This window comes from Petaurus breviceps, unplaced genomic scaffold, assembly GCF_028583685.1.
Source record: "Petaurus breviceps papuanus isolate PSGF00001 unplaced genomic scaffold, PetGlider_PUasm1.0 90849, whole genome shotgun sequence".
NCBI classification, from domain to species: domain Eukaryota; kingdom Metazoa; phylum Chordata; class Mammalia; order Diprotodontia; family Petauridae; genus Petaurus; species Petaurus breviceps.
In genome coordinates, this window is record NW_027187361.1 from 45,599 (window position 1) to 68,713 (window position 23,115).

General features: G+C 38.5%; 1 protein-coding gene and 1 long non-coding RNA gene across 11 annotated transcripts in view; one reads left to right on the forward strand and one right to left on the reverse strand.

Annotated features, from left to right (window-relative positions):
- Positions 1–255: 255 nt before the first annotated feature.
- SHROOM2 (shroom family member 2) overlaps positions 256–23,115 on the reverse strand; it is a 240,813-nt gene continuing 217,953 nt past the window's right edge. For 8 of the 10 annotated variants that reach the window (XM_069072802.1, XM_069072798.1, XM_069072796.1 and 5 more), the window contains 6 exons: positions 22,863–22,940; positions 20,412–21,134; positions 14,211–14,762; positions 11,621–11,798; positions 5,765–6,037; positions 256–3,144 (listed from right to left, as the gene is read on the reverse strand). In XM_069072802.1, coding sequence (XP_068928903.1) covers positions 2,878–3,144; positions 5,765–6,037; positions 11,621–11,798; positions 14,211–14,762; positions 20,412–21,134; positions 22,863–22,940 — 2,071 coding nt within the window. In that variant the 3' untranslated portion in view covers positions 256–2,877. The remainder of the gene's footprint in view (positions 3,145–5,764; positions 6,038–11,620; positions 11,799–14,210; positions 14,763–20,411; positions 21,135–22,862; positions 22,941–23,115) is intronic. The other 2 variants (XM_069072797.1, XM_069072805.1) reach the window with 1 other exon arrangement.
- Positions 14,638–16,395, forward strand: LOC138149661 (uncharacterized). The gene is made up of 3 exons (XR_011165387.1): positions 14,638–14,777; positions 15,317–15,398; positions 15,843–16,395. It is a non-coding gene; the product is annotated as an uncharacterized lncRNA (long non-coding RNA).

A 23,115-nucleotide genomic window follows, 5' to 3' on the forward strand; every position in this document is an offset into this window, starting at 1 on the left:
TCTGATAGTAGAGGACTGATCCTGTCAGTTCCTACCAAGCTAAAAAGTCTTTGAGCTTATTCCTATTAACAAACTGCTTTGGTTATTGGAAGAGAAGCATGAGTAAGTTCACTGTTCATCACTGAAGGTTGGCTCCAGCCATTCACAAAACTATTTAGCAAGATGCAGAGAAGTCGTACTCTGTACGACTAATGGGAGCCCTCAGACCAACTGAATTCTGCATCTTTTAGTAACCAACCACGGACAAGCACGTGATACATTGAAATAGACACTATTTATTTCCTTTAAGTCAAGCAGTGAATTTGTCAATAGGTAAGTGTTAAGTGTCAAGCATGAGATCTGTACACACGTTCCCACTCACGGCTGCAGAATCCAAGCTGCAGCCAACCAGGACGGAAACCTTACTATACAATGAAGTCTACCATGGAGCTATTACATAAGGTGAAGAATTAGCCATCACCTAAGAAATGCCAGAGGCAAAACATTAGCACCAGATTTTTCTTAAGCAATAATATAGCTATTTACAAACTTATGTACACGGAGACACAAGAATCTTTGGGTCCCTTCTAACCAAACATGTAAGAAAAGGTGAAACAGGGAATGGATCGAGGCAGTGATGAACAAAATGCTGCTTTGCTGGACAGACAGGAGGGCACTCTGTATTGCTATGTGAGAGAAACGCCTAAAACCAAAGTATTTGATATGGACACAAAGTATATTATTCACATTACACATATATTTGTCATCAAAACAACCACAATACTGTACTGTACTCTGCATCACCAAAGGGAGTACTCAGACTGATAAAATCATGGATCTTTTAGTAACAAAATCAGCAACATGCTCAAGACACTGAATTTCCTTTAAGGGTAGGGGACAGGCAAGGGGATAGGGAATTACAGACAAAAGGGAAAATGTCCTATCTTTGTCTTTTTTTTTTTTAAGTACACTGAAATTCCTTAAGTTAGCTTAGCTACATGGGAAAAGGTGGCGATCAAGGACAAAAATATATCATTTGCCCTGACATAACTTGTTATAGCAGCAAATGACTTCTGGGCAGAAGGGAGATTACTTCATTAGAAGTATAGGGGCTTTCAAGCTGAAGAGGGGGTGAGAGTGGAAGGCAGGGTAGTTTAACTTAATAGGAATGAAAACTTTGAAAAAATGATCTACATTAGTGTAGAAAGAATAGCTTATATATATGTATACACACATGTATACATGTATGTGTGTACTCATATGGATCTATGATCTCACCGATTTGGAAGATTCCTCCTCCAACGATGAAGGCTCCCTGCCCATATGTATACAGGTATTTCAGTTTGTACTTATTTCCGTATGTACGTATACAAGTGTGTACAAATTATGTATGTGTGTGTATTTTCCTCTGACACCATTAAAAAAAATCTCCTAATCAGTAACTTCATTCTGTGGGAAGTTACACATTAAAACTGACAAAAGACAGAATTACAGATCTCTAAGTATTATGTTTAAGAATGGATTTCCTTATCAGCTAATTTAGTGTGTTTTGTCACCATTCTTTTAAAAGTTTGTGTGCGTAGGTGTGTGCATATGCAGTTCTTCTGATGGATACTGAAAGGAAGGCTGGCCGGCCTAATTAGGAAAACATTCTGTAGAAATAGAACAATTTTAAAAATATTAAAATGATTCCTTAACAATTGTCCCACCAGGATCTAATATATAAAGTTGACCAAGATTTCCTCTTGTCCTGAAATGTGCATTGAATTAGAAAATGATTTCCGTGGAAGCACATCACTTTTAAAATTATCTTGTGTGAAAATAATGAGACTACCGGAAACATATAACAACAGCCTTTTCTTGTGCTGGAATTTTGTTTTTCAATGAATAAAAAAAGGATATAAACTTTTAGAAAACAGTTATGAAAAGATTCTGCACAGGAATTATACATTTCAGGTGGTCACTAAAAGTAGGGAGAGACAAACAACGGAATGAAATGTGTCCAAAAAAGCTTTGGTGACACACTGAAGCAGATCAAAGGAGGTAAGCAGTATTGAACACTATTAATTGTGCAATTTGTAGTAACCATGTGCACACAAAACGACTGTGGTGTAGGGGAAAAGAAAATACAGACTACGTGAAGATGTGCTGGTAAAACACCAATTCCTTAATCCTAATGGTCATGCTACTGCTAGGGACATTTTTAAAATAATGAACTGAGTCTGCAAGGAAACATCATTTGAGCTGGGGGAAGGCATGCATACTATTTCCTTAAGTGGTATTTCAATCTCAGGATCAGCCAACAGTTTAGGTAATCAATTTCACAACTGGTTCTAAACCACTAACAAACCCTTCACCTTTCCAAAGTGTTAATAAGTTATCATCATCTGTTAGGACCAGATAACATCATTATATGATATGATAAATTAATGCTAATAAAGTTAAATGAGATGGAACAGATATAAATAGGCAGCCCTGCTCCCTCATTTCCTTATTAAGGTTGCACGCTGAACACATACTCATTTAAATTGGGTTCGTCAACAATCGTACAGCATCTGAAGACAGGAGACACAGTAGCTATTTCATTAAAAAATTATCTGCATGCTCAACACACTGAAACTGAAGCCTAAAATTCTCTAGTTTCTTTGCAGTCATTTCTAAAGACGGAAGGAATAACATGAGCCACCGAGCTCGGCAATTAGAAGGAACTAAAAGAATTTAAATACATCATCCAAACAAAACAAACGAGGAAGTTATTGCTCTTGTAAAATAGCGATTTTGCTATTTTTTAGGACTCCATCCACAGGGCATAAATATAAGCTGGGTCCCCCGCCTCACCCCCACTCTGCATGCTCAGAGAGCAAGCCTGAGATCGCCCATCCTGGTCCGCTTCTCCTCTTACTTGGCCCGCTCTGGCGGGAGGCTTTCAGTCAAACACTTGAGCTGTTCCTCACCCAGCTTGATTTTGTCTTCCAGTTCTCGCTGCTCAATGATGAGGGCTGACTTCATCTTCACGAAGTGCTCGTAGTCGGCCAGGCTTTCCCCGCTCAGGTAGCTGGCCAGAATGTCAAAGACGATGCGCTCCCGGCGGTCCAGGTTCTCCTTGAGTTCTTTGGCATCTTCGTGCTGACGGGTGAGCAGTTTTTGCTTCTCGAGGAGCGTTCGCTAGAAGTAGAAAAAACACAATATTTAAGGACTAGGCGTGTGGCAGTAGGCAAAGCTCGAGGAGGAGAGTTCCCACAAGTATTAAGTGTCATCTCTTTCACTGGCCACATGTGAAGACACTGGCTCCTTTTCTTCCCCATTCCCCCTTCCCCAAATTTTGACTTCTAATTGCTTTAGGGGTAGAACTGGATCTGAAATTTATTATTATACAAAATCCCCAGAGAAGGAAATTCCTTCTACCAATGCCAGTAAACAATTTGTTTTAATAAGCTGGAAAGGAATTACGTTACTATGCATGGAGACAGGAATTGGTTTTAGGATTGCATGGGTACAAAGAATATTCAAAGGAGGAAGTTCTCTACTGACATAGGCTGGCACTATCTCTGAAATCTATAATCTTAAAAAGTGACGTATAGAATCACAAAGCTAGAATATGTCGGAGTCAGGATTTGTACTTGGGTCTTCCACGTCAGCTCTCTGTCTGTTACACCACATTTTCTCTCACAATATTTGCCTTATAGGAGAATTCATTACAATTGCTTGGAAATGAAGATCCTTTTGGGGCATTTATATGGAAAATAATTTTTAAAGTGACTTGCTTCTCCCTAAACTCTCTTCTCCGTTAATGGTACCACCATCTTCCCACTGGATAAGTCTTCGAATCTTTGATTTCCCCCCCTTGCCCTCACCCTGTTATCCAATTACCATGTTTCCCCGATAATAAGACACTGTCTTATTAAATTTTTTGGACAGAAAAACACCAGAGGGCTTATTTTAACGAACATTGACTGCAATTTTAATAAACAGGTAAATGTCAACAAAAAAATGTACCTTTATTCAATAAAGAACAGGATGACGCGCTCACTGCTGCAGCTCTGATTGGATGCAGCTCGGAGCGCGGCGTGCGTTTCACCCGGGGGGGGGAGGTGCATACAGAGGGTACCGTAATGTAGCGTGTAGCGCAGGGGATCACCTTCACTACAGTAGCAATCTCAATAGGGCTTATTTTCGGGGGAGGGCTTATTTTAGAGGAATCTTACACAGTAAGGGGAGGGCTTATTTTCGGGATAGGTCTTATTATCGGGGAAACATGGTAGTTGCTAAGTCCCTTTATAAACTTGGCAGGGTCATCGATTTGTATTCCTTAAAAGGGTGCTATGATGTTGTACTGTTTCTGGTATCACCAACAAGTATTCAGTATTTATTGAAGGACTGAATTAGACTCAGAAGGGATAGAGATTTTAAAATTAAACAATGTTTTAAAATTAAATTTAAAAAATAAACTGACCTTCCATAAGAAGACACTGTTATTTTTCTAAATGAAGTTCATATCTTCAACTTTTAGATCACAATTACACATATTCTATGGCCCAGATAAACTGGACTTTTTGTGGTTCCTCAAAAATATCACTTCATATCTTCCTCTAAATGTCTTTGCACTGGCATTCTGTTCATGCCTGGAATGAGGGAAGTCAATGAGACAACCCCTAAATCCTGATTTCTGTGGTTCCCTATAGAGGGTCTTCTTCTGGCTCTAAAACCTATGATCCCATGACCTTATACATACACATTTCACAGTTAATATTCATGATGTTCCTAAGAAAGAATACAAATACCCTGACAAACAAAACCTTTTCTCCTCACTATGCCTTCCTCCCATCAGTAATGAGGGATGTGTGTAACAGAAAGACCACTGGACTTAAGAATCAGAAGCCCTAGGCTTCAGTTCCATCTTTGACACTTAGTAGCTATATGACCATGGGAACAACATTCAACCCCTCTGAGTTTCTTCATCTATAAAATATAATAATTTAAAATATTTGTACCACCTAATTCCTATGGACACTGTGAGGAAAGCACTTTATAAATCTTTAAAGGTCTACATAAATTTGAATTGTTATTTATTACTTCAATTTTTCTAAAGCTCTAGATGTGGGTTATTTCTTTCTCCAATATGGTGAATATATATAAATATATATAAATCCAAATTTATATAAATTTGAGTTATTACTTTAATATTTCCAGAGATTTAGGTGTGGGTGTTTCCTTCCCCAACATAGTGAATTTATATGAATTTGAGTTGTTATTATTATTACTTTAGTATTTCTAAAGATCTAGATGTAGGTTGTTTCCTTTACCAATGTAATATATTTATATGAATCTGAGTTATTTCTAAAGATCTAGATGTGGGTATTTCCTTCACCAATGAAACCCCTCCACTCCTTGGTAGATATTATCTTGGTTGCTGTGACTAAAACCCTCCCCACAAAAAACAAAAACATAAAAACAAAAAATTGGACTAAAAAACACCTATCATCACCTGCCAGAACAACTTTCGGTGACGAAACTTTTTGAATGTAGCCAGACTGGCACTGTGTACATAGAGTTCACTGTAAGGTCCATTGTTCAATGACTTTTAAACTAGGTAAGGTCTTCCAGAGCTTAGACTCTGTTGGTATTGTTCAAGGACCCAAGGTCAACTCTGTGTCATGAGAAAAGGCATCAAGATAGTCGCTTCAGTGGGGGATGGGCATGTGTGTATGTATTCTCAGTGTAGGGGTGGTGTGTGTGTGTGTGTGTGTGTGTGTGTGTGTGTGTGTGCGCGTGTGCGTGTAATTACCTGTTCCTCGGGTGACGTATTTTCATCCAGGTTATTCAGGGCATTTTCCACCCGGGCTAGTCTTCCGGACAGGGACAAAAGAAGGTTCACCACTTTGTCAAGGTCTCCGATGAACATCCTGAACTTGTCAAATTCATTGGGTTTGCAGACATCTTTCACAATGGCTTCCACCTCATCCCCCAGAGCATTGTTGTTTTGAATGTCCTCAAGTAGACTCTCTCGGGCTTCCCGCAGAACCTTCAGTTTTCGGCTGATACTGTCAATGAGCTCCTGCTGTGGGGGAGCAAGAATGTAAAACACCGAGTTCAGTGATCCACCTACTATAATACCTAGTTGACACATGGTCTATTCTGTTCTATTCTAGTTGGGTCAATACCCTTTTAGGATTACGAAAAGTCATAACCTCTAAAGACAGCAGCCATCTACTTTTAATTAGTGACAATGTGGTACAGAGGAAAGAATGCTAGTCTTGGAATCAGTAAAGACCCATTTTTGAATCTTACCTCAAACTTAGCTTTGTGACGATGGGCAATTTGCTTAATATTTCTAATATTTGCTTCCTCCCAAGGATAATACCACCTACCTCTTAAGTTTGTTGTGAGGCTTAAGTAAAATAATGAGTGGAAAGTACTTTGTAAACCTTTAGATTCTATCAAAACATTAGGTATCATTTTAACTTTTTTTTAAAAGACAAGACTATGGTGTCCTCATTAGTTCTGAGTACTTCTGAGACTTCCAAATGAAACATAACATATGAATAAAAGTTATTTAAATCTGGTAATCCAATTGTTTTCCTTTATTTCATGGGTGGATCTTGTGGCGGATTTATGGGAGGACAAAGGCAAGTGATACACGGAGTAAAGCAATTGGAGGAAGTACCCACATCAATGAAACCGTTGAAGTATTAATCCCATGTAGCAGCAAGCACCCCGGCATCCCCAGGGTGGCTGCCACCACGGGTTCTTGGATCTGCTTTGATAAAGGAAAGCAACTCAAAATGGGTTAACAAGCTTACTTTAATCAGTCAGATGTGTATCATTTACCTAGTTCAGGGGAAAAAGGTCAGCACCCCGAACTTCAGAATATACAGACAGAATTATCAAGACAGAAATAGATCAAGTAGACAGCTTTCCAAACTGTCCAGCCATTACATCTATACCAAATCAACATCTGGGTTTTTCAAAGCCGGGGGGCTCTGGACAACGGCTTCCCAGAATCCAGATCAAATCACAGAACACTTCTCAAAGTGAGCCCCAAAACAAAGCTACACATCAGGGATTATGTAGCCTTCTCCTGGCTCAGAGAATGTAACAACTCCAATCTAACACTGGCCAATCAAGAAGTATCTACTGAAAAACAAGCCTCCCACCCTGGGCTCCAGGTACACTTTAACCTAGGGGCAGGGAAGATCTTCCAAATTTGCATTCCCATTGCATCCCATCACTAAAGTTTCTTGCAAAAACAAAGACTCGGAAGATGTCCTTTAATGAAATCACTTCTACCATTCAATTCTAAAGTAATATCTAAGATTTTTTAAAATGTTAAATCCTGGATACAAAACTATGATTAAAAAACCCAAAACACCTTACACTGATGTAACACGATTCAATTGTTATTACAAGTTGATGCAGCAAGGCAGTAAATGCAGATACAGGGTAAAATGTCAACATTCTGGGCACTTTCAGATCCGTCTTTGCCTTGTTTCTATGGCTGATGTTGAGTACAAAAGTATCTTGAGTAGACCAATATCTTGGTCTGACGACCAAGATAGTCTCCATCTATAAACATTCACTAAGGCCTAGTGTACCTCAATTAAGACATGTACAGTGGAGATCACTTGGAAAAGGTCAAAGATGCCATACACTAAAGCACTACTAGTATGATGATCATTCCCATTTCATAATTGGAAGGAAGGAGGGAAACAGAGCCATGGAGATAACCACATAACTCAAAGTCACTAGATGAGTCACCTGTACAAGCTTAAACCTGAAAATCAGAAAAGACCACAGTCACCCTTTTTCAATAACCACATCCTGGGTCACTGAGGTACTGTGGGATCCTAGCATATTATATAAACATAAAAGAAATACTGACTGAAAACAGATGTGGCTGTTGAGCTCAACAAAAGGCCAGATGCAAATTAAGCCAAGGAAAAAGGAAAAGATCTAAATCTCAAAATTCATTGAGTTTAAAAATCAACTCACATATTGAAAAAAAAAATTCAACATTTTTTCAAGATTGGAATTTTAAAATCCACCCAGGCTAAGAGCAAACCACATTTCAGCAAGAGGTGAGAGATGTCATGACCTTATAAACCATGTATGTGAAATTGGACTCTCTGCCCCTCTGAACTAATAATTAATACAGGAAGAAGTAATTAAAGGCAACAACTCCTTTATGTCTGTGGGAAACATACCAGAATAATGAACAAGCAGGATGAGTGGATTTGGCCAACTAAACACTCCTGACCCCCTGTGGCTTCTAAAATGGAGATAAATAATTCTTCACGAAAACTGAGATACAGCTTTTCATACAGCTCAAATGAGAAGACAAAAGAAAATGTGACTCCAAAGACCTAAACTTAAAATCACAGGGAGTGAAAGGGCAGCCCTCCCTCAGGTTAAATTTGTTTTAGGCTTATCAGTATGTTGAAATACTCAGAGATTAAGACAGTAAGCAGTTTTATAGGATATACATTCCTACTGACTGATTAATCTGTAGAGCTTTTGCTCCTAAATACACATGGAACTTCTAAATTACTAGAGATTGACCAGGTCAAGTCTTATTTGCTCAGGATGCTTATACATTTCTTTCTCATTAGTTTCAGCGCTTTGGGAGTCCCATGCTATGATCCATTCAAACCTTCGGCATCTCAGTTTCTTATCTATCCTTTTCTGCTCACCGTTGCTACCTTTTTTTTTTTTCAAATGCAGCCTACTTTAAATCAACTTCAGAATCCCACGGTTATGAATAGGACTTTGTTTTTCCAAGCACATATTATGCAGGTAACAAGTATAAGACAGAAAAGGAGAATGGAAGATTTCTATGCCTCTTTTCTCTTTCACTTCAAGGGTAACAGCATATTTCCGTGACCATCTATACCGATGCACTTAGCCACTGGTGGGAAACAGTTCTTCAGTGTCCTCATTGCTGTTTTAAAAAATATTGCCAGAAAGAGGGGCAACCAGCGGTCAAGCTAGGGCTGGGGTATTTGAAGGTAACAGATTTATAGATATACCAATGTTTGCATTATAAGAAGACAAAACAATAGACTGAGACAAAGGGTTTAGATGGTAGATTAGGGAAGGGAGATGATGAATAGAGTTCTAAGAAAACAAAGAATGGACAGAGAAAGTGTGTGAATGATCTAGAAGAGTTGGGGGAAAAAGCATCTAATAGGAAAAATAGAGCAGTACTTTTTAAGTAGGTTTAGCTCAGCAGGAGATTGGATGAGTTACTTATATCAAGAGAAAAAAAAGTCTAGTTTAGAGCAATGCTCCAGGTAGAAAGGGGGGGGGGGGAGTCTCTTGAATGTTGGACAGTTCAGTTTAATGGAAAGAACAATGGGCCCAGGGAGCAGAGGACTTGGGTCAAGACCCTTCCACCTCAATGCCTCAGTTTCCTCCTTTGAAAAATAAGGGGACTGTACTCAATGAGGTCAGAGGTCTCTTTTAGCTCTAATTCTATATTCCTATGGACTAGATAACTTCTAAGATTCCTTACAGCACAAAATCTTAAGGTCCTAAGCTTAAACCTAGAATTTAGTGGCAAATTTGGGGTGACAGAAAAAGGATGTTGCTTAAAAATGATGAAGGAAATAGCTCTAGCCTCTGACTTATTAGAAGTAAATATTGAGGGTCTTTCTCTGTTGAGAATAAAATTTAGAACTTTCATTAAGAAGGCCATAAAAAAAAAAAAACTAAGTTTATTTTTTTTTAAAAGGAAGAAGGAAGCGGCATAATTCTTAGGATCAAAAAAGGGTTCTGAAGCCTGGGTTTGGCATAAGCCCAGTTGAGGTTTGTTTATTTCCTTTTATTACAGGCCTATATTTTCTGTAAGGATATTAAATATTAATTTAATGAATGGTCAAGAAACGGGAGGGAAAAGAGGGCAGCTGGGTGTAGGGCAACACAGGCTGTCTTATGTTTAAAACCAGAGAGGGAAGGATAAGCAATGAATCACTAAGTCCTGGAAGGAACCCCGGTCCAAAGTGACATGAAATAGGCAAAGTTACAAAAGCATTTAAGAGAGTGAAAATAGAAATTTACACGGAAAATTAGCTGTTCTACAAGCAGAGGATGTTAGGAGGAAAGCCTCTAATGACCTATTTACTACTGTAATTTTATAAGATAGAAAGTGAAAATATTTCAATAGCTTCCCTTCATTGAAGCAGAACGATAAATGCTAAATGCCAGACAGAAGAGTGAGAACAGGACTTTGCAGAAAGCTTTTAAATCAAGATGTGTTTTCCTAAGGAATAACACACTAATACTTGTTATTATCATATAGCGTTTATATGATGCTTTAAGGAATGCAAAGCCCTTTACAAATGTGTTATCTCATCTTTGTCCTGCCACCCAGAGAGGTAGGTGCTACTATTATCCTCATGTGAGGAAACTGAGGCAAGATGAGGGTAAGAGATTTGTCTGGGGTTTATGCAGCTAGTGTCTGAGGCTGGATTTGAACTCAAACCTTCTTGACTTGAGTTCTTGAGCTAGCTGTCTCTTATTGGAGTCATACAAGAAATGACTTGTATACAAATACAAATACAAAATGACTTGTATACAAATACAAATACAAAATGACTTGTATACAAATACAAATACAAAACTACTATTCATAGCATAAGAAAACTAGAAAATAATTTGATTTGTGGGCATGCAAGGGAAATAAACCATCAACAGGGCCCAGAAAGAATGATGAAATTATCTTTGGACAAAACTAACTTTTTATTTCCCTAATCACAAACTGAAATCTCGAAGAGAAAAAACATTTTCCGAGCCATCCTGGCACACAGTAGCTGTTTACCAAATGTTTGTTGATTTAAATACATCAAGCACTTTCCTATCATAAATTTCATATTTGTTTAAATCTGAAACCTAGTAATAAATATGCAATGAATCTAACATAAACATAAGAGTTGTTCCTGAATTTATGCTAACAGAATGAAAATAATTTTTAAAAGTTAAGATTATCTCATCCTTTTGTCTTCTAATTTGGTGGTAGCGAAGGGTCACTAAGGAAACTGAAGTATGGGCAAAAGCAGCCCTGTTTGGGAGTTGTGACATGATTTCCTTGGGTCATTCTTTCACTCTTGTGATTTCTGTAAAAGATAATTCTGAAGCAGAAAGTCTACTTATTACCCAGATTTTGGACTAATGCTAAATACAGATGAAACTCATATGTGATAGGAGAATGTGATAGGAGAAATGCCTTCCTCCCCTCCAAAAAACAAAACAAAGAAATGAACCATGGGGAAAAATACACACTATGATGCAGTCAGAAGGTCAAGCCAGGTCAGCTTCAAGGAAAGCCAAGAGCTTTAAGAAATCAATAGAACTGATTTGGCACCTGCTTTCATCATTACACGATGGCAGGGAGGTCCCACACCAACATAGCCGAGTTAACCTCAAGTGACCTAACCATAAAGAGTTAAAGGCTTAAACTTCAAAGTAGCATGTACTAGGTGAACATCATACCACTGTGTTGACTGTACCAGATCAACAGGGTGCTAATGTCCAGGACCTTGGTCAGGGGCCCTCTGTTTCAAGGACATTAAATATAAACCTAACACAGAACTTGAGCTCAGATTTTTTTTTCTGGTGGTTACCGTTCCCACCCCACTTAGAATTCTACCTTCTTCTCTGACAGGTCATGGTCAAGTTCATCTTCAGAGTCCTCTGTGACCTGCTGCTGCTGCTGTTCCTGCATGTCCTTCATTTTAATCAGAAGCTCAGCCTTGGGTGCAGATGTACTGTAGTAAGTGGAATTGGTTGTCAGGGAGACGGCAGATGGCACGCTCTGTTCTTCTTTCCTGGTTTAAAAAGTCAAAACTTTAATTAGCTGACAACCAGTGCAATGGATGTTTCCTCTCAATCCTGTCCCTTGGGTGATGACAAGTACAGTAAATGTTGACTTTGATGAGGAGACACACAAATGGGTCTGGAGAACAAGGAAAAAAGGGTTCTCCCCCCCCCAAAATGCCAGTCATCAAAGCCTATAAATGTCTGTAATTAAAGAGAAATAAGTCAAACATACATACGACTGAAACATCAATTTTTTGATTGTACTTAAATTATAGTTTAGATTTAAATAGTCTCAGATGTCAGAGCTAGAAGGAAACTTTGATTGTTTGTCTATTCTTTCTCATTTTACATGAGAAAACTTGAGACTAGAAAATTAAATGACTAATCCAACGCAATTCGCCTTATAGAATTAATGAAGGTTAGAAGACAGCTGAGGAGAGTAAGGGGTGACAGGGACAAAACTGAACAGAAACTCAGAGGAAGGCCTTCAAAGCATTGATCTGATCTGGTAGGGAGTATTTTACGAAAAAACACACACAAGAATCAGTAAAGATAAGAAGACTTGGGAGATCACGGAGCCTCACTGGTAGAACGATGACTAACAGTGGATAGATCTAAGTTAGAAACTTTTTCAACCTATAAGCCTGATAAAATGAAAGCTAAATGTTGGCAAACAGAACTAGTCTTATTTTAAAATGTACTTGTAGATCTTTTTTTAAAAAAAGAATCCCATCTAAATTTAGTTTTTAATTTCAAAATTTCTAAAGGCTAAGAAGAGCTAAGCAGTCATGGTCCTATCAAATAGGAAATAAGCATCTCTGGTAGAAAAACCCAAGTGAATGACATGCTTTGGATTCCCTTGGCGAATGGTACCCATGAACGATGTAGGTTGTAGGGTAAGCAACCCCCTATTCCTACCAGTTGGTAGAATTTGGCATGGTAATTCATAGTCACTACAGCGCCTAGCATAGTCTATCACGCACATAGGAAAAAGTCAATAAACGTTGATTAAATACTCACCTCCATTTTTTCAGTTAAGGAAACTGGGGCAAACAGAGGTAATGGGACTTGCCCAGAGTTAATATAGCCAGTGAGTGTCTGAGTCTAGATTTGAACTCATGGATATATTGGACGTCAACATTCTGGGATGATCTACATTCCTGAACCTAACCTAGCCTGGGCCCCAATCCTCTTGTCATTTCTAGAGCCAATTCATCCCTATGGAAATAGTCTCTGAACAGGAGATTCTAGGATATATTAGGACAAATACTGCTGATGTCCTAAAACATGGCTGGAAGTCAAGAAAAATGCATACATGCTTACAGTATCTCCCCTCCCCCTGCCCCCTTATTAGCTTTGGTTGTAGGGAAATCATTCATTGTAGAATCCCTGACTGAATTTGTTACTATTAAATAATTTCTAATGCTGTTAAAATATTTACATATCAGTGAGGCCAGGAGATCTCAAATTGTATCTTCATATCGATCATCATTTATTTATGTCCACTTGGAATAAAGAAAATCTAGATTTGTAAATGGCTTTATATCTATACCCTGATTTTACAGATCAGGAAAATGAGGTTCAAAGAAATTTCTTGTCCACGCTCATAAACCTTGACAGAGTGAGACTGGAACCTATTTCTCTTGAGTTCAAAAATGTCCTTTTTCACATAAGGGAAGCAGCCATGTTTTTAAATCTTGTATAAAAGAAACAGAAAATGAAACACTCACAATCTCAAAATTCCTCAAGATTTCACCTCTTTTTATAGCAGTGATTATATAAGTGGCAGTCCCAGTGTTTTCACTGTGGGAGACCTCTCCTTAGGAACTCTATTATCCAACTTTTCTAAATGGATCTTATCACGCCTGCTTCATTTCACTGACATCCTACAAATTAGCCTCAAGGTTTTAGTGATAAATGAGCAGATAAATCATAGGTAGAATACTATGATTTTTACATTTTCAAAGATTTAAAATTTACAATTAACCAACCAAAGATAACTAACAGAAGGAAAGCACATTATGTAAAAATCACTTTAAAAACCCTCAATTTTCTTTACTCACCTATGAAGGGGGAAAAACAAAGTTCAGGAGTACCACTATAAATCAAATGCCTTAAGCTAGTGAGGCATAATTAGTGATGGTGTTTATTTTTCTACATTCCTATCCATCTTACCTACATATCTCTGCCAGACACAAAAGTAATTATCTCTCAAGGATGAGGGTTAGCCCTTGGCTTCCCCTCTGAAATTTAACAAGATGTATCCAACAGTGGTGACCAACCATCATGTTGACCTTCATCAAAATTGATAAAAGACCCAACCCCAGTTACCATAAGATATAAAATAGAGAAAAATTCCTATGGCCAACATTGCATCATCAACAAAGGGAGCCATGGAATGAGTACCAAATTCTACTCACTTTTCCTCTGTAATTTTGGGAGAAGGAACCTTTGGAAGCAGCTTTCTACGTTGCTGAGCCTCCTCTAAGAGATGTTCATCTTTAGGGAAGATTCCCTCCATCAGGTCCATGGTGGTTTTTATTTTCGCACTGGGATCCAGAATATCTGCCAAAGACTTGTCCTTTCCTACAATTTCCCTGGCTAGTTCCTCTGACTTCAAGTCTTCCAGTGTCTTCTCTTTGGCCTTCATGTAGCTGACAACAGGGGTGGATGCATCGCCGTCTTTCAAGTTGTACCCCAAGGCTTCAGCTGGCTCTGAGTCAGACGCTCTGGTTTTATTCTCAGCCTCAGGCTCCACACCCTGCCTGGTATAGGCACAGAAGCGTGAGTAGGACTGCTCAGAGGTACTCAGCGTCTTGATTTGGTCTTTCTCCAAGCCACTGGGCAAAGCAGGAGGTTCCATGGTGCTCACAAGGTTCTGTCGACTCTCTTTCTCTGCATGGCTTTCAGAGTGGACGATTTTGATGGGGACCATCTTCACTGTGGTGTTGTTATCTATGACCCTCTCAATTCTGAAAGAGAGAAAAGTAAGTTTTGCTTTTTTTAAATGCAAACTGGCACTTGGGCATATGTTAGGACAAGCGTTGAGTTCAGAATCCTCTGCCCTGCAGATTTCTCCTGTATGTACAACCTGGCCCTTAGATTTAGTCTTCAGATTTCCCTACCCTCCAAAATCTGTGCCAAACATACCAGGCATGCTACTGTTTTTATAATGCTATGAGACCTAGCAACTATTCTTTCTACAAACCATGGCTTCTAATCCAATAAATGACTTTTTAAGTCTTTTTAACTACTCACAAATGGTACACGTTAATTTGTTGTTGTTTTTAAAAGCTTCTTAGTAGAAAAATCTGGATTTGTACAAAAGGCAGGAGGTAGGGGGAAGAGGAACAGAGGGAAGGAGAGAGGGATGAGGGTAAGAAAGAAGAGAGGGGAAGGAGAGGAGAGGAAAGGGGAGGGGAGGGGAGAGGGGGGAGGGAGGGGGGGGAGGGGGGGGGGGGGGGAGGGGAGGAGCGAGAAGGAAGTCTGTTCAAAGGAGAATTGTCTTAATCGTGCCATCCTACAGTTGGGATCCCCTCACAGTATGCTGCTAAGCCATTTGTATGAAAAAAACAATACAGATGTATTCAATCGAGACAAGAGAAGTTGTAAGTAATTAAAAAAAATAAAAAAATGCTGGATAAACAACAGCTCCATTTCCTAGTTTACAATGGGCCCTGCATGTACTGAAAGGAAAAAAAAAGCCAGGAACAGATGCACAGAATTTGTTTCAAGCTCAGGGAGCTGAGAAACTGCTGCCATGATTTTGTGGGTTTGGGTACATTCAGAACCAGTGAAGCTACTCTGCTCTAATTTAAAATATCTGTTTCTCATTTTTTCAATGGTGACTGAAGGACACAATCGGCTTCCTTCACTCTATGCTTGGGTGTGGTCCGCAAGGCAAAATTTGTTTGTTCTGAAGTTTCCTCCTTTTCTCTCATAAGCAGCAAATCACTGAGGATGTATTTCTTTGAGTTATGTGTCAATATATTTCACTATCAATCACCATACCCTCCCCAAACATGCAAATTGTCTCTTTGTTCTCCCTGCAGGCTTGACTGGCACACTTGAATAAGATGGAAAAGAAAAAGAAAAAGGAAAAAACCTGATATTCTATCTAGTCAAAAACTTTCATTCAGGATCTCGTGATCATCATAATTCATACTCATCACTCCCTATTTCAGTTCATATGGAATACAGAAAATCTGGATTCCTGGTCTATAAAACAAGGTTCAGATAAATGACCTTTACAATAACTAATGACAGACCTGGGTCTGAAACCTGTTTCTCTGGACTCTAGAAATATTCCCTTTTTTCCCCCCATAAGAGAAGGGGGAGGAGGAAGGAAAATGCCAATTTAGGGTTGTTGGGTTTGTTTTTTTTTACTTATATGTAGGAAACAAAGAAATGAGAACAATAAATCCTTAAGATTTAAAATCTTTTAAAGTAATGTTTATCTACGTATTTGTGTATTTATTCATTCATTCATTTTCATGGCTATTTAAAATTTTAAGTTATATTTCTTTCCTAAAAATGGTTCCTCTTTTCTACTAAAATATTTACCTTTAAAACTAAAGTATGTACAACATAGATAGTTAATCTTTTTTTTATTTTAGTTCTTACCTTGCAAAAATCTCCAAATTCCAGGAAATGACAAGCTTTTGCTTTCTTCTAAGTCTTAAATCCATTCCCAAACACCACAGCTGTCTTTAAAAACTGACAACCTGCTCCAAGGTAACCTTTTACCTTACAGCAATCTAACCCTCATCCTTAAACAATCCAACTCCCACTAATCACACCCTCTTATCAGGGGCCCTTCAACATCAAATGCCTTTCTAGACCAGTTTAACTACATTACCAACCAAAAAGATAGAAAGTAAACAATGCATCACAGTTGAGAGTGTGCTATGAGAATTATTAAGATTCTTGAAGAGGCAGAAATACCTACTTTGTATTTTCACTTTATAAAAAAAAATATACAATTTACAATGAAGGATATTAAAGATCTATCTGCTAAATAATTTAAATTCCTTTGACACACCATTAATGTGCAAGTGTTGAATATGACTAGTTCATATCAACAAGACCTCTATTATTTGGCTTAAAAATTAATGATTAAGATGGGTCACTCTAATATTGCACTGGAAGCCATGAGACATCTAAAGTGTGTCGGGTGGATTCTTTGGGTAAGATATATTGTAGAAATATACATGTTATATATGTCACACACACGCGTGAATCACATGGCAAAGGCAGTCATCCCTTAGAGAGTAAGAAGCAGACACATAGATGAGATCATGGATATGCAGAAGTAACAAAATGGAAGTTTAAATGGATTTTAAAATCAGTCTATACTAGAGGCAGGAACTAATGACGCTCAACTTGGAATTATATTTCCCTCAGAAAAAAAGAGAAATGAATCTTTGGACAAATCATGCGTAAACAAACACGGTTTAGGATAAATGGCAGAAGCATCACAGGTATATTTTTCAAATAATTTTTTTCAGTAAGAAATTAAATTTTTAAAATACCCTTTAAGAAAAATCAAGTTGGGAGATGAGAATTAAAATACAGAATGACTCTTGCTTGGTGTTATCTTTGTGCCAGACAAACAATTCCTGCCAATTCACCTTGGAAAATGCAGCAACAAGGTACTCAATCCGGGATTTTAAGATCCATTTAAAAACATGGGTAGGATTTACCTTTACCACTTATTTTCAACCAGTCCCGGTTATACTTGAGGTGCCAAGTTTTTTTTCTGGTTTTTATTTTAATTTTATTTTATTTGTGTGTCTGTTTTTTTATAGAAAGGATGAGATGCCACGCAAGGGTAGTGATCTCTAATAGTGGAGGAAATACTCAACAAAATTAACCCACCTGGGAATCTTAAAAAAAGATTGATTGCCATGCACTATAATGCTTAAAACTGCACAACTAAGTATATTTCCCCCTAGAAACAAAATTCCAAGGAGGCATGACTCCTGGGAAGCTGGGTGGCATAGTGGATAGAATGCCAAAGTTAGAGTCAGTAAGATTTGAGTTCAAACTGGGCCTCAGACTAGCTGTGTGACCCTGGGCAAGTCACTTTACAAAACAATAACAAAGGGGCAGAGGTGGTAGTGAATAGAGCACTGGTCCTGGAGTCGGGAGGACCTGAGTTCAAATCCTGGCCTCACATATTTACTAGCCGTGTGACCTTGGGCAAGTCACTTAACCCCTCCACTTAACTGCCCCCCCCTCCAAAAAGCAAAAAAAAGAATACTGAAACCTAGTCTAATATGGAATCATTTCTACCAAGCATTCACAAATCATGGCTTCTAATATACATTACAGTCAGTTCCTAGTTAGTACTAATAATGAATCCCTGAAGTGGTCATATGTATTTACAGTTGTACCGTTTGAAGATATAATGGTATAACGCATGGTAAATAGTTTCAGACCAATGGAAACGTGCAGGGTGAATGTGAATAATGTGACAAAGGCAGGAGAATTCATTATTTCCATCAATCTCAACCTAGCTATAAATCCTACCCCTTAATGTTTCCTTCCTACAACAACTTGGTGGTATACTGCAAGTTAAGTATTCTTTCTTACAGGCAGGCTCAGATGAGCTATTTTAAATCTGACCAATGATGGAAGACGATAAAATAAAATTTCTCTATTAGTTTTATGGGCCAGGTAATGAATTATGTCCATCATTCAAAGAAGAGTATGGCAAAATTTGGAGAGACATACCACCATGCTGGCTGCAGGGCGATGATTTAAAAAAACAAAAAGCAAACAAACAAAAAAAAACCTGAAGTACCATTTACATTATAGAGGTACTATGATCAATAAAGTTAGATGAAGTATGCAAACTAACAAAACCATAGCTTCTTATATACTGAAGCAATATTCTGTTTATACAGATACATTCATTTGGGGGGAAGGGCAATTGGGGTTAAGTGACTTGCCCAAGGTCACACGGCTAGTTTTTGTGTTAAGTGTCTGAAGCTAGATTTGAACTCAGGTCCTCCTGACTCCAGGGCCGGTGCTCTATTCACTGCGCCACCTAGCCGCCCCTTAGATACATTCTTTAAAGTATTTAGTTGACATTTTTTTCAGAAATTAATTCATGAAATTGGAATTTCTGAACTTTCTACCTGATAATGGGTCCCATCAATTTAATGCAAAGTGCTTCACTATGAGGTTTGATGCTGGCACTAATGAATTAGAAAAGCTTCTACTTTGCTCTGTCTTGGTTCCTTGGATTCTATAAAGGGTGTGTTCCTAAAATGTTTACGCTAGAAGAAGCTGGTTATAACTTATCAAGACTTTAAACCTTCATATTTTTGTCTAACGTACCCAACACTCTTATTAAACAAGATTCTTAATATAAATATGATGCGGTAGCCACTGCTGAGTTTTGTGGTTTTGTCCAATTGCTTTTAATCATGTCTGACTCTTGCTGACTGTACTTGGGATTTTCTTGGCAATCATTTCCTTCTCCTGCTCTTTTACAGATGAGGAACTGAGGCAAACAGGGTTAAGTGACATGCCCCGGGTCACATAGTTCATAAGATTCTGGGGCTAGATTTGAACTCAGGTCTTCCTCACTCCAGGCCTGTGTTCTATCTGTGCCCTGACCTGCCTGCCTCTTTGTTGAGTTTGAACACTAGTAATATACACATAGACAGGGCTGGCAAAACGTTCTAGAAGCCTGTTTTGTTTTTGGCTTGTTTTTTTTTTTTGGGGGGGGGGGTCTTTTGTTTTGTTTTATTTTTGCACATCACAGATTTGTTCCCTTTATCAAATTCAAAGCCCTCTAAAGTCTAAAATGATTCGTGTTAAGTGTTACTTGAACTTTGTATGTATGCACATAATTATTTGTATGCTATTTCCTTCCCCATTAGAACATGAATTCCTGAAACCAGGGGCTGTGTTTCTATCTGTCTTTGTAACTATAGTTCCTGGCACATATTAAGTGCTTAATAAATGTTTGTTGAATGACTGACTTGTACTACTTATGATGTTCCTGAACTATGTTCTGCAAAACCCTGGTATTCCATATGAATTAAACTGAAGTGCCATAAGAAAATTTGTGTTGATATTATTTTTCTGTCTAAAACATTAAATGTGAAATAACATACAAATATAGATTTCATGTGGCAATTTTTCAGCATAAAAATTTAATTTCATCTATTTATTTCCTCTGTTTTGCTTCAAAGTTTCTGCGATCACTGAGCTCTCCTTTTCCCCTCCCCTCCTTTTATATAGTGGGCTATGACATATCCTAGTTAAAAAGATGTCCTTAGATCAGAAAGATCTGGGTACAAGTCACATACTCACTGCAAAATCCTGGGCAAATTACTCTCATTGCTCCTAAGAAAACATGCCATTTTTAAAGAAATTGCTGATCTGTATTGACAGAGAGAATTCCTTTCTTCCAGAGAAGTTCCCTACACCAGTGAAATCCCAGATCTGGACTGCAGGATTCATATTTATTGGGTTTGTCCACATATTCCCAGTTTTAACAGTGTTCCCTGTGGCAGAATTAATTCTGGAAAGCTGCTGTGGCTTGTGTGAAGAGGCTACATGCACGTGCCTAATTACCCTGCCATTGTCACCACCATATAGATTACCTTGCTGAGTTCTCATCTTGCAGCAGCAATGGGGGCTTATCAGTCAGTTTCTGTGGAGCGAACTGAGGTGAAGGAGACCGAGACGATTCCATTCCAGATTTTGGAATATGACGGTATTTTGAAGACAAAACAGCTTCGGGCTTAAGATTTGATGCTTCTTCATTTAAGTGCTGGCAATCATTCTCTGAAGAAGCAGGCTGCCGAGAATCCTGTGGCTGCCCGCTCGTAAGCTTTTCAGGGAATGTGGAAGGACTCTGGGGATTCACATACACATCAGGAGAATTGGGGGACTGAGACTGAATAGGCCTGACGGGGACAGAGGACGTGGGGCAGTCCTGACGTCTGTATTTACTGGCGTCTCGTTTGGGTGGGGGCGGCCTTTGAGGTGCTGGCCCTCGTCTTTTGCTGACCGGGGCTGAATCTATCCACCACGAGTCTTCTTCTCTGCCTTGCGAGGGAGGAATGACACTGTCCTTCTTAGCGTGGGCTTCAGAACAGGTGGGAGGGGGCACCTCAGAACCTTGGGTCTCTTCCTTTTCGTTTTCTTCTGAATATCTGTAATCACTAGGCAATGTCCCAGACCTACTCCGGGCCTCTTGGGGCAAAACAGGAGGTTCTCTAGTGTGGGATGGCTCAGTGGATTTCAAATTGCTGCTTAGATTTTGATCCACCGGATCTCTTTTTTCTCCTGTACTTTCTCCCTGATGTTCTGTATCTGCTGGCCTAAAAACAAAAGTAAAATAATCATTAGCGAACTACTCTGTTCAACATCATCTCCGACGTATTATCATGCATGTGATAGTAACTTTCAGACAGTACTTGCCAATAATAACTGCTCTGACCCACTTAAAGGATTAAAACCTACTCCCCTTCATTCCTAATGTACCATAATGAGTCAAAACTACACGCCAGACTGCAGCATACATGCATATACATATATGTGCACTGTCATGCAATGCAACAATTTTATGTAATAATTTAAAACATTCATTTGACTTTAAAAAAAACTGTCTGTGAACAAAACTTATGTGACTCAATGGACAGTTTATGAAGAGTTCTTATTGACTGACCTACTGGAAAATATTTATTAAAATGTGTAAAATTCGTAAAACTAACTTAAAATTACCTTGGAAGATTTCTACTCTCTTTTCTAAAATGTATATTGGCAAAATAAACTTAAGAGACAGAACTTATAAACTTACTGTTTATAAACTTATTGATAAATTAGAGTTAGGGGAGGGGCATAGGGAATGAAAAGACTATTTTAACAAATAAAGACCACTTGTAAAGAGAAATATTTGTACAATATACATACAAAAATATATTTACACACATGTGTGTATACACAGAGACATGTGTCTATATGCATATATAAGTATATTTCTGTATGTATGTGAGGGTCTATACACACATATTTTGTGCACATGTCCATGTTTGTCATGGCTGATGAGTCAGCCAATTACTATTCATGAAATCATCAACCATCAATAAGTACACTGTCTCACTGACATTTCTGCTACCTATGGTTTGCTTTCTTATAGCCCCCCAAATAGAAATAAACTGGGTTCCCTTTACTTTTTTATTCCCAAACTTAACTACTAATTTAGTTTGATGTTTTTTGTTGTTGTTGTTATAGTCTTAACTAAAACTTTTTGATTTAAGAATTTTAGACCAGCTACTAGTTAACCATCAGGATGAGAACCAAAGCTTTGATATAGGTCACACAGAGGAACTAAATTGGCCAGCGATGCAATTTTACTGTTATCAGGCATTAGCCATGAACATTCATGTAAAAGGTGTCCCTCACCACACTGTCACCCTCCAGTCTCCCTGCTGTGAGAATGTCTTAAGATCACAGATGTTGGAGATGAAGGAGACCTTAGAGATCAGATAGCCTAACCTCATTCTCCAAAGGAAGAAACAATGATTTCAGTGAAACGACTTGTCTTAAGATTACAAAGGGAGTCAGGGTTAGAGGTGACATTAGAACCCAGGTCTCCTGGCTCCTATTTACCAGACTTTCTAATAAAATATACTGTCTTACATTAAGGTTTTCATACTGGTTTGAGGAATTAAAGCCATCCGGACAGGGTCAAAGATGTTCCATCTAATCCTGATATTCCATCACTCAATGGTGACTAGTAACATGGAAATGTTCCACTTTGTTTCTTTTATTTTCACATTCACAAACTACACACGGGGAAAGAAACCATCACTCCTCATGTCCCATGTGTGTCTGAAACCCCAAATCTTCTATTGTACTCATTTTCTGTTTTGCAGGGGTCATGGTGATAAGCAATCCAAGAGGGCAGTCTAGCTCAGGTCACAGACTCCACTGACATTTGGTTATCAGTCGTCCCTCATCTTACTGCACAGAAGGGGGGACCATACCACACCAGCTACCGAAGGTCAATGACACGCTAATGGGAGAAAGAGAGCACGTAAAGGTACCTCTGAGACCCTGAAAGAATGCACGCTCGCTCTCTGCTTAGAGGAGGCTGAGGAGACACAGGGAGCTTAGGAAAGAAGCTGAAACAGAAAAAGCAAACAAAAAAGGCTTAAGATAACATGAACCCAACTTGAAGAAGTCAGCTCTCTTATTTGCATTAGGAAATACTAATAGGGGCTGAAAGTTATCAAAACAACACTGGCAAAACAAAAGGTGATTCTGGGAACAATGCATAATCCAAAGAACATCCTGGTT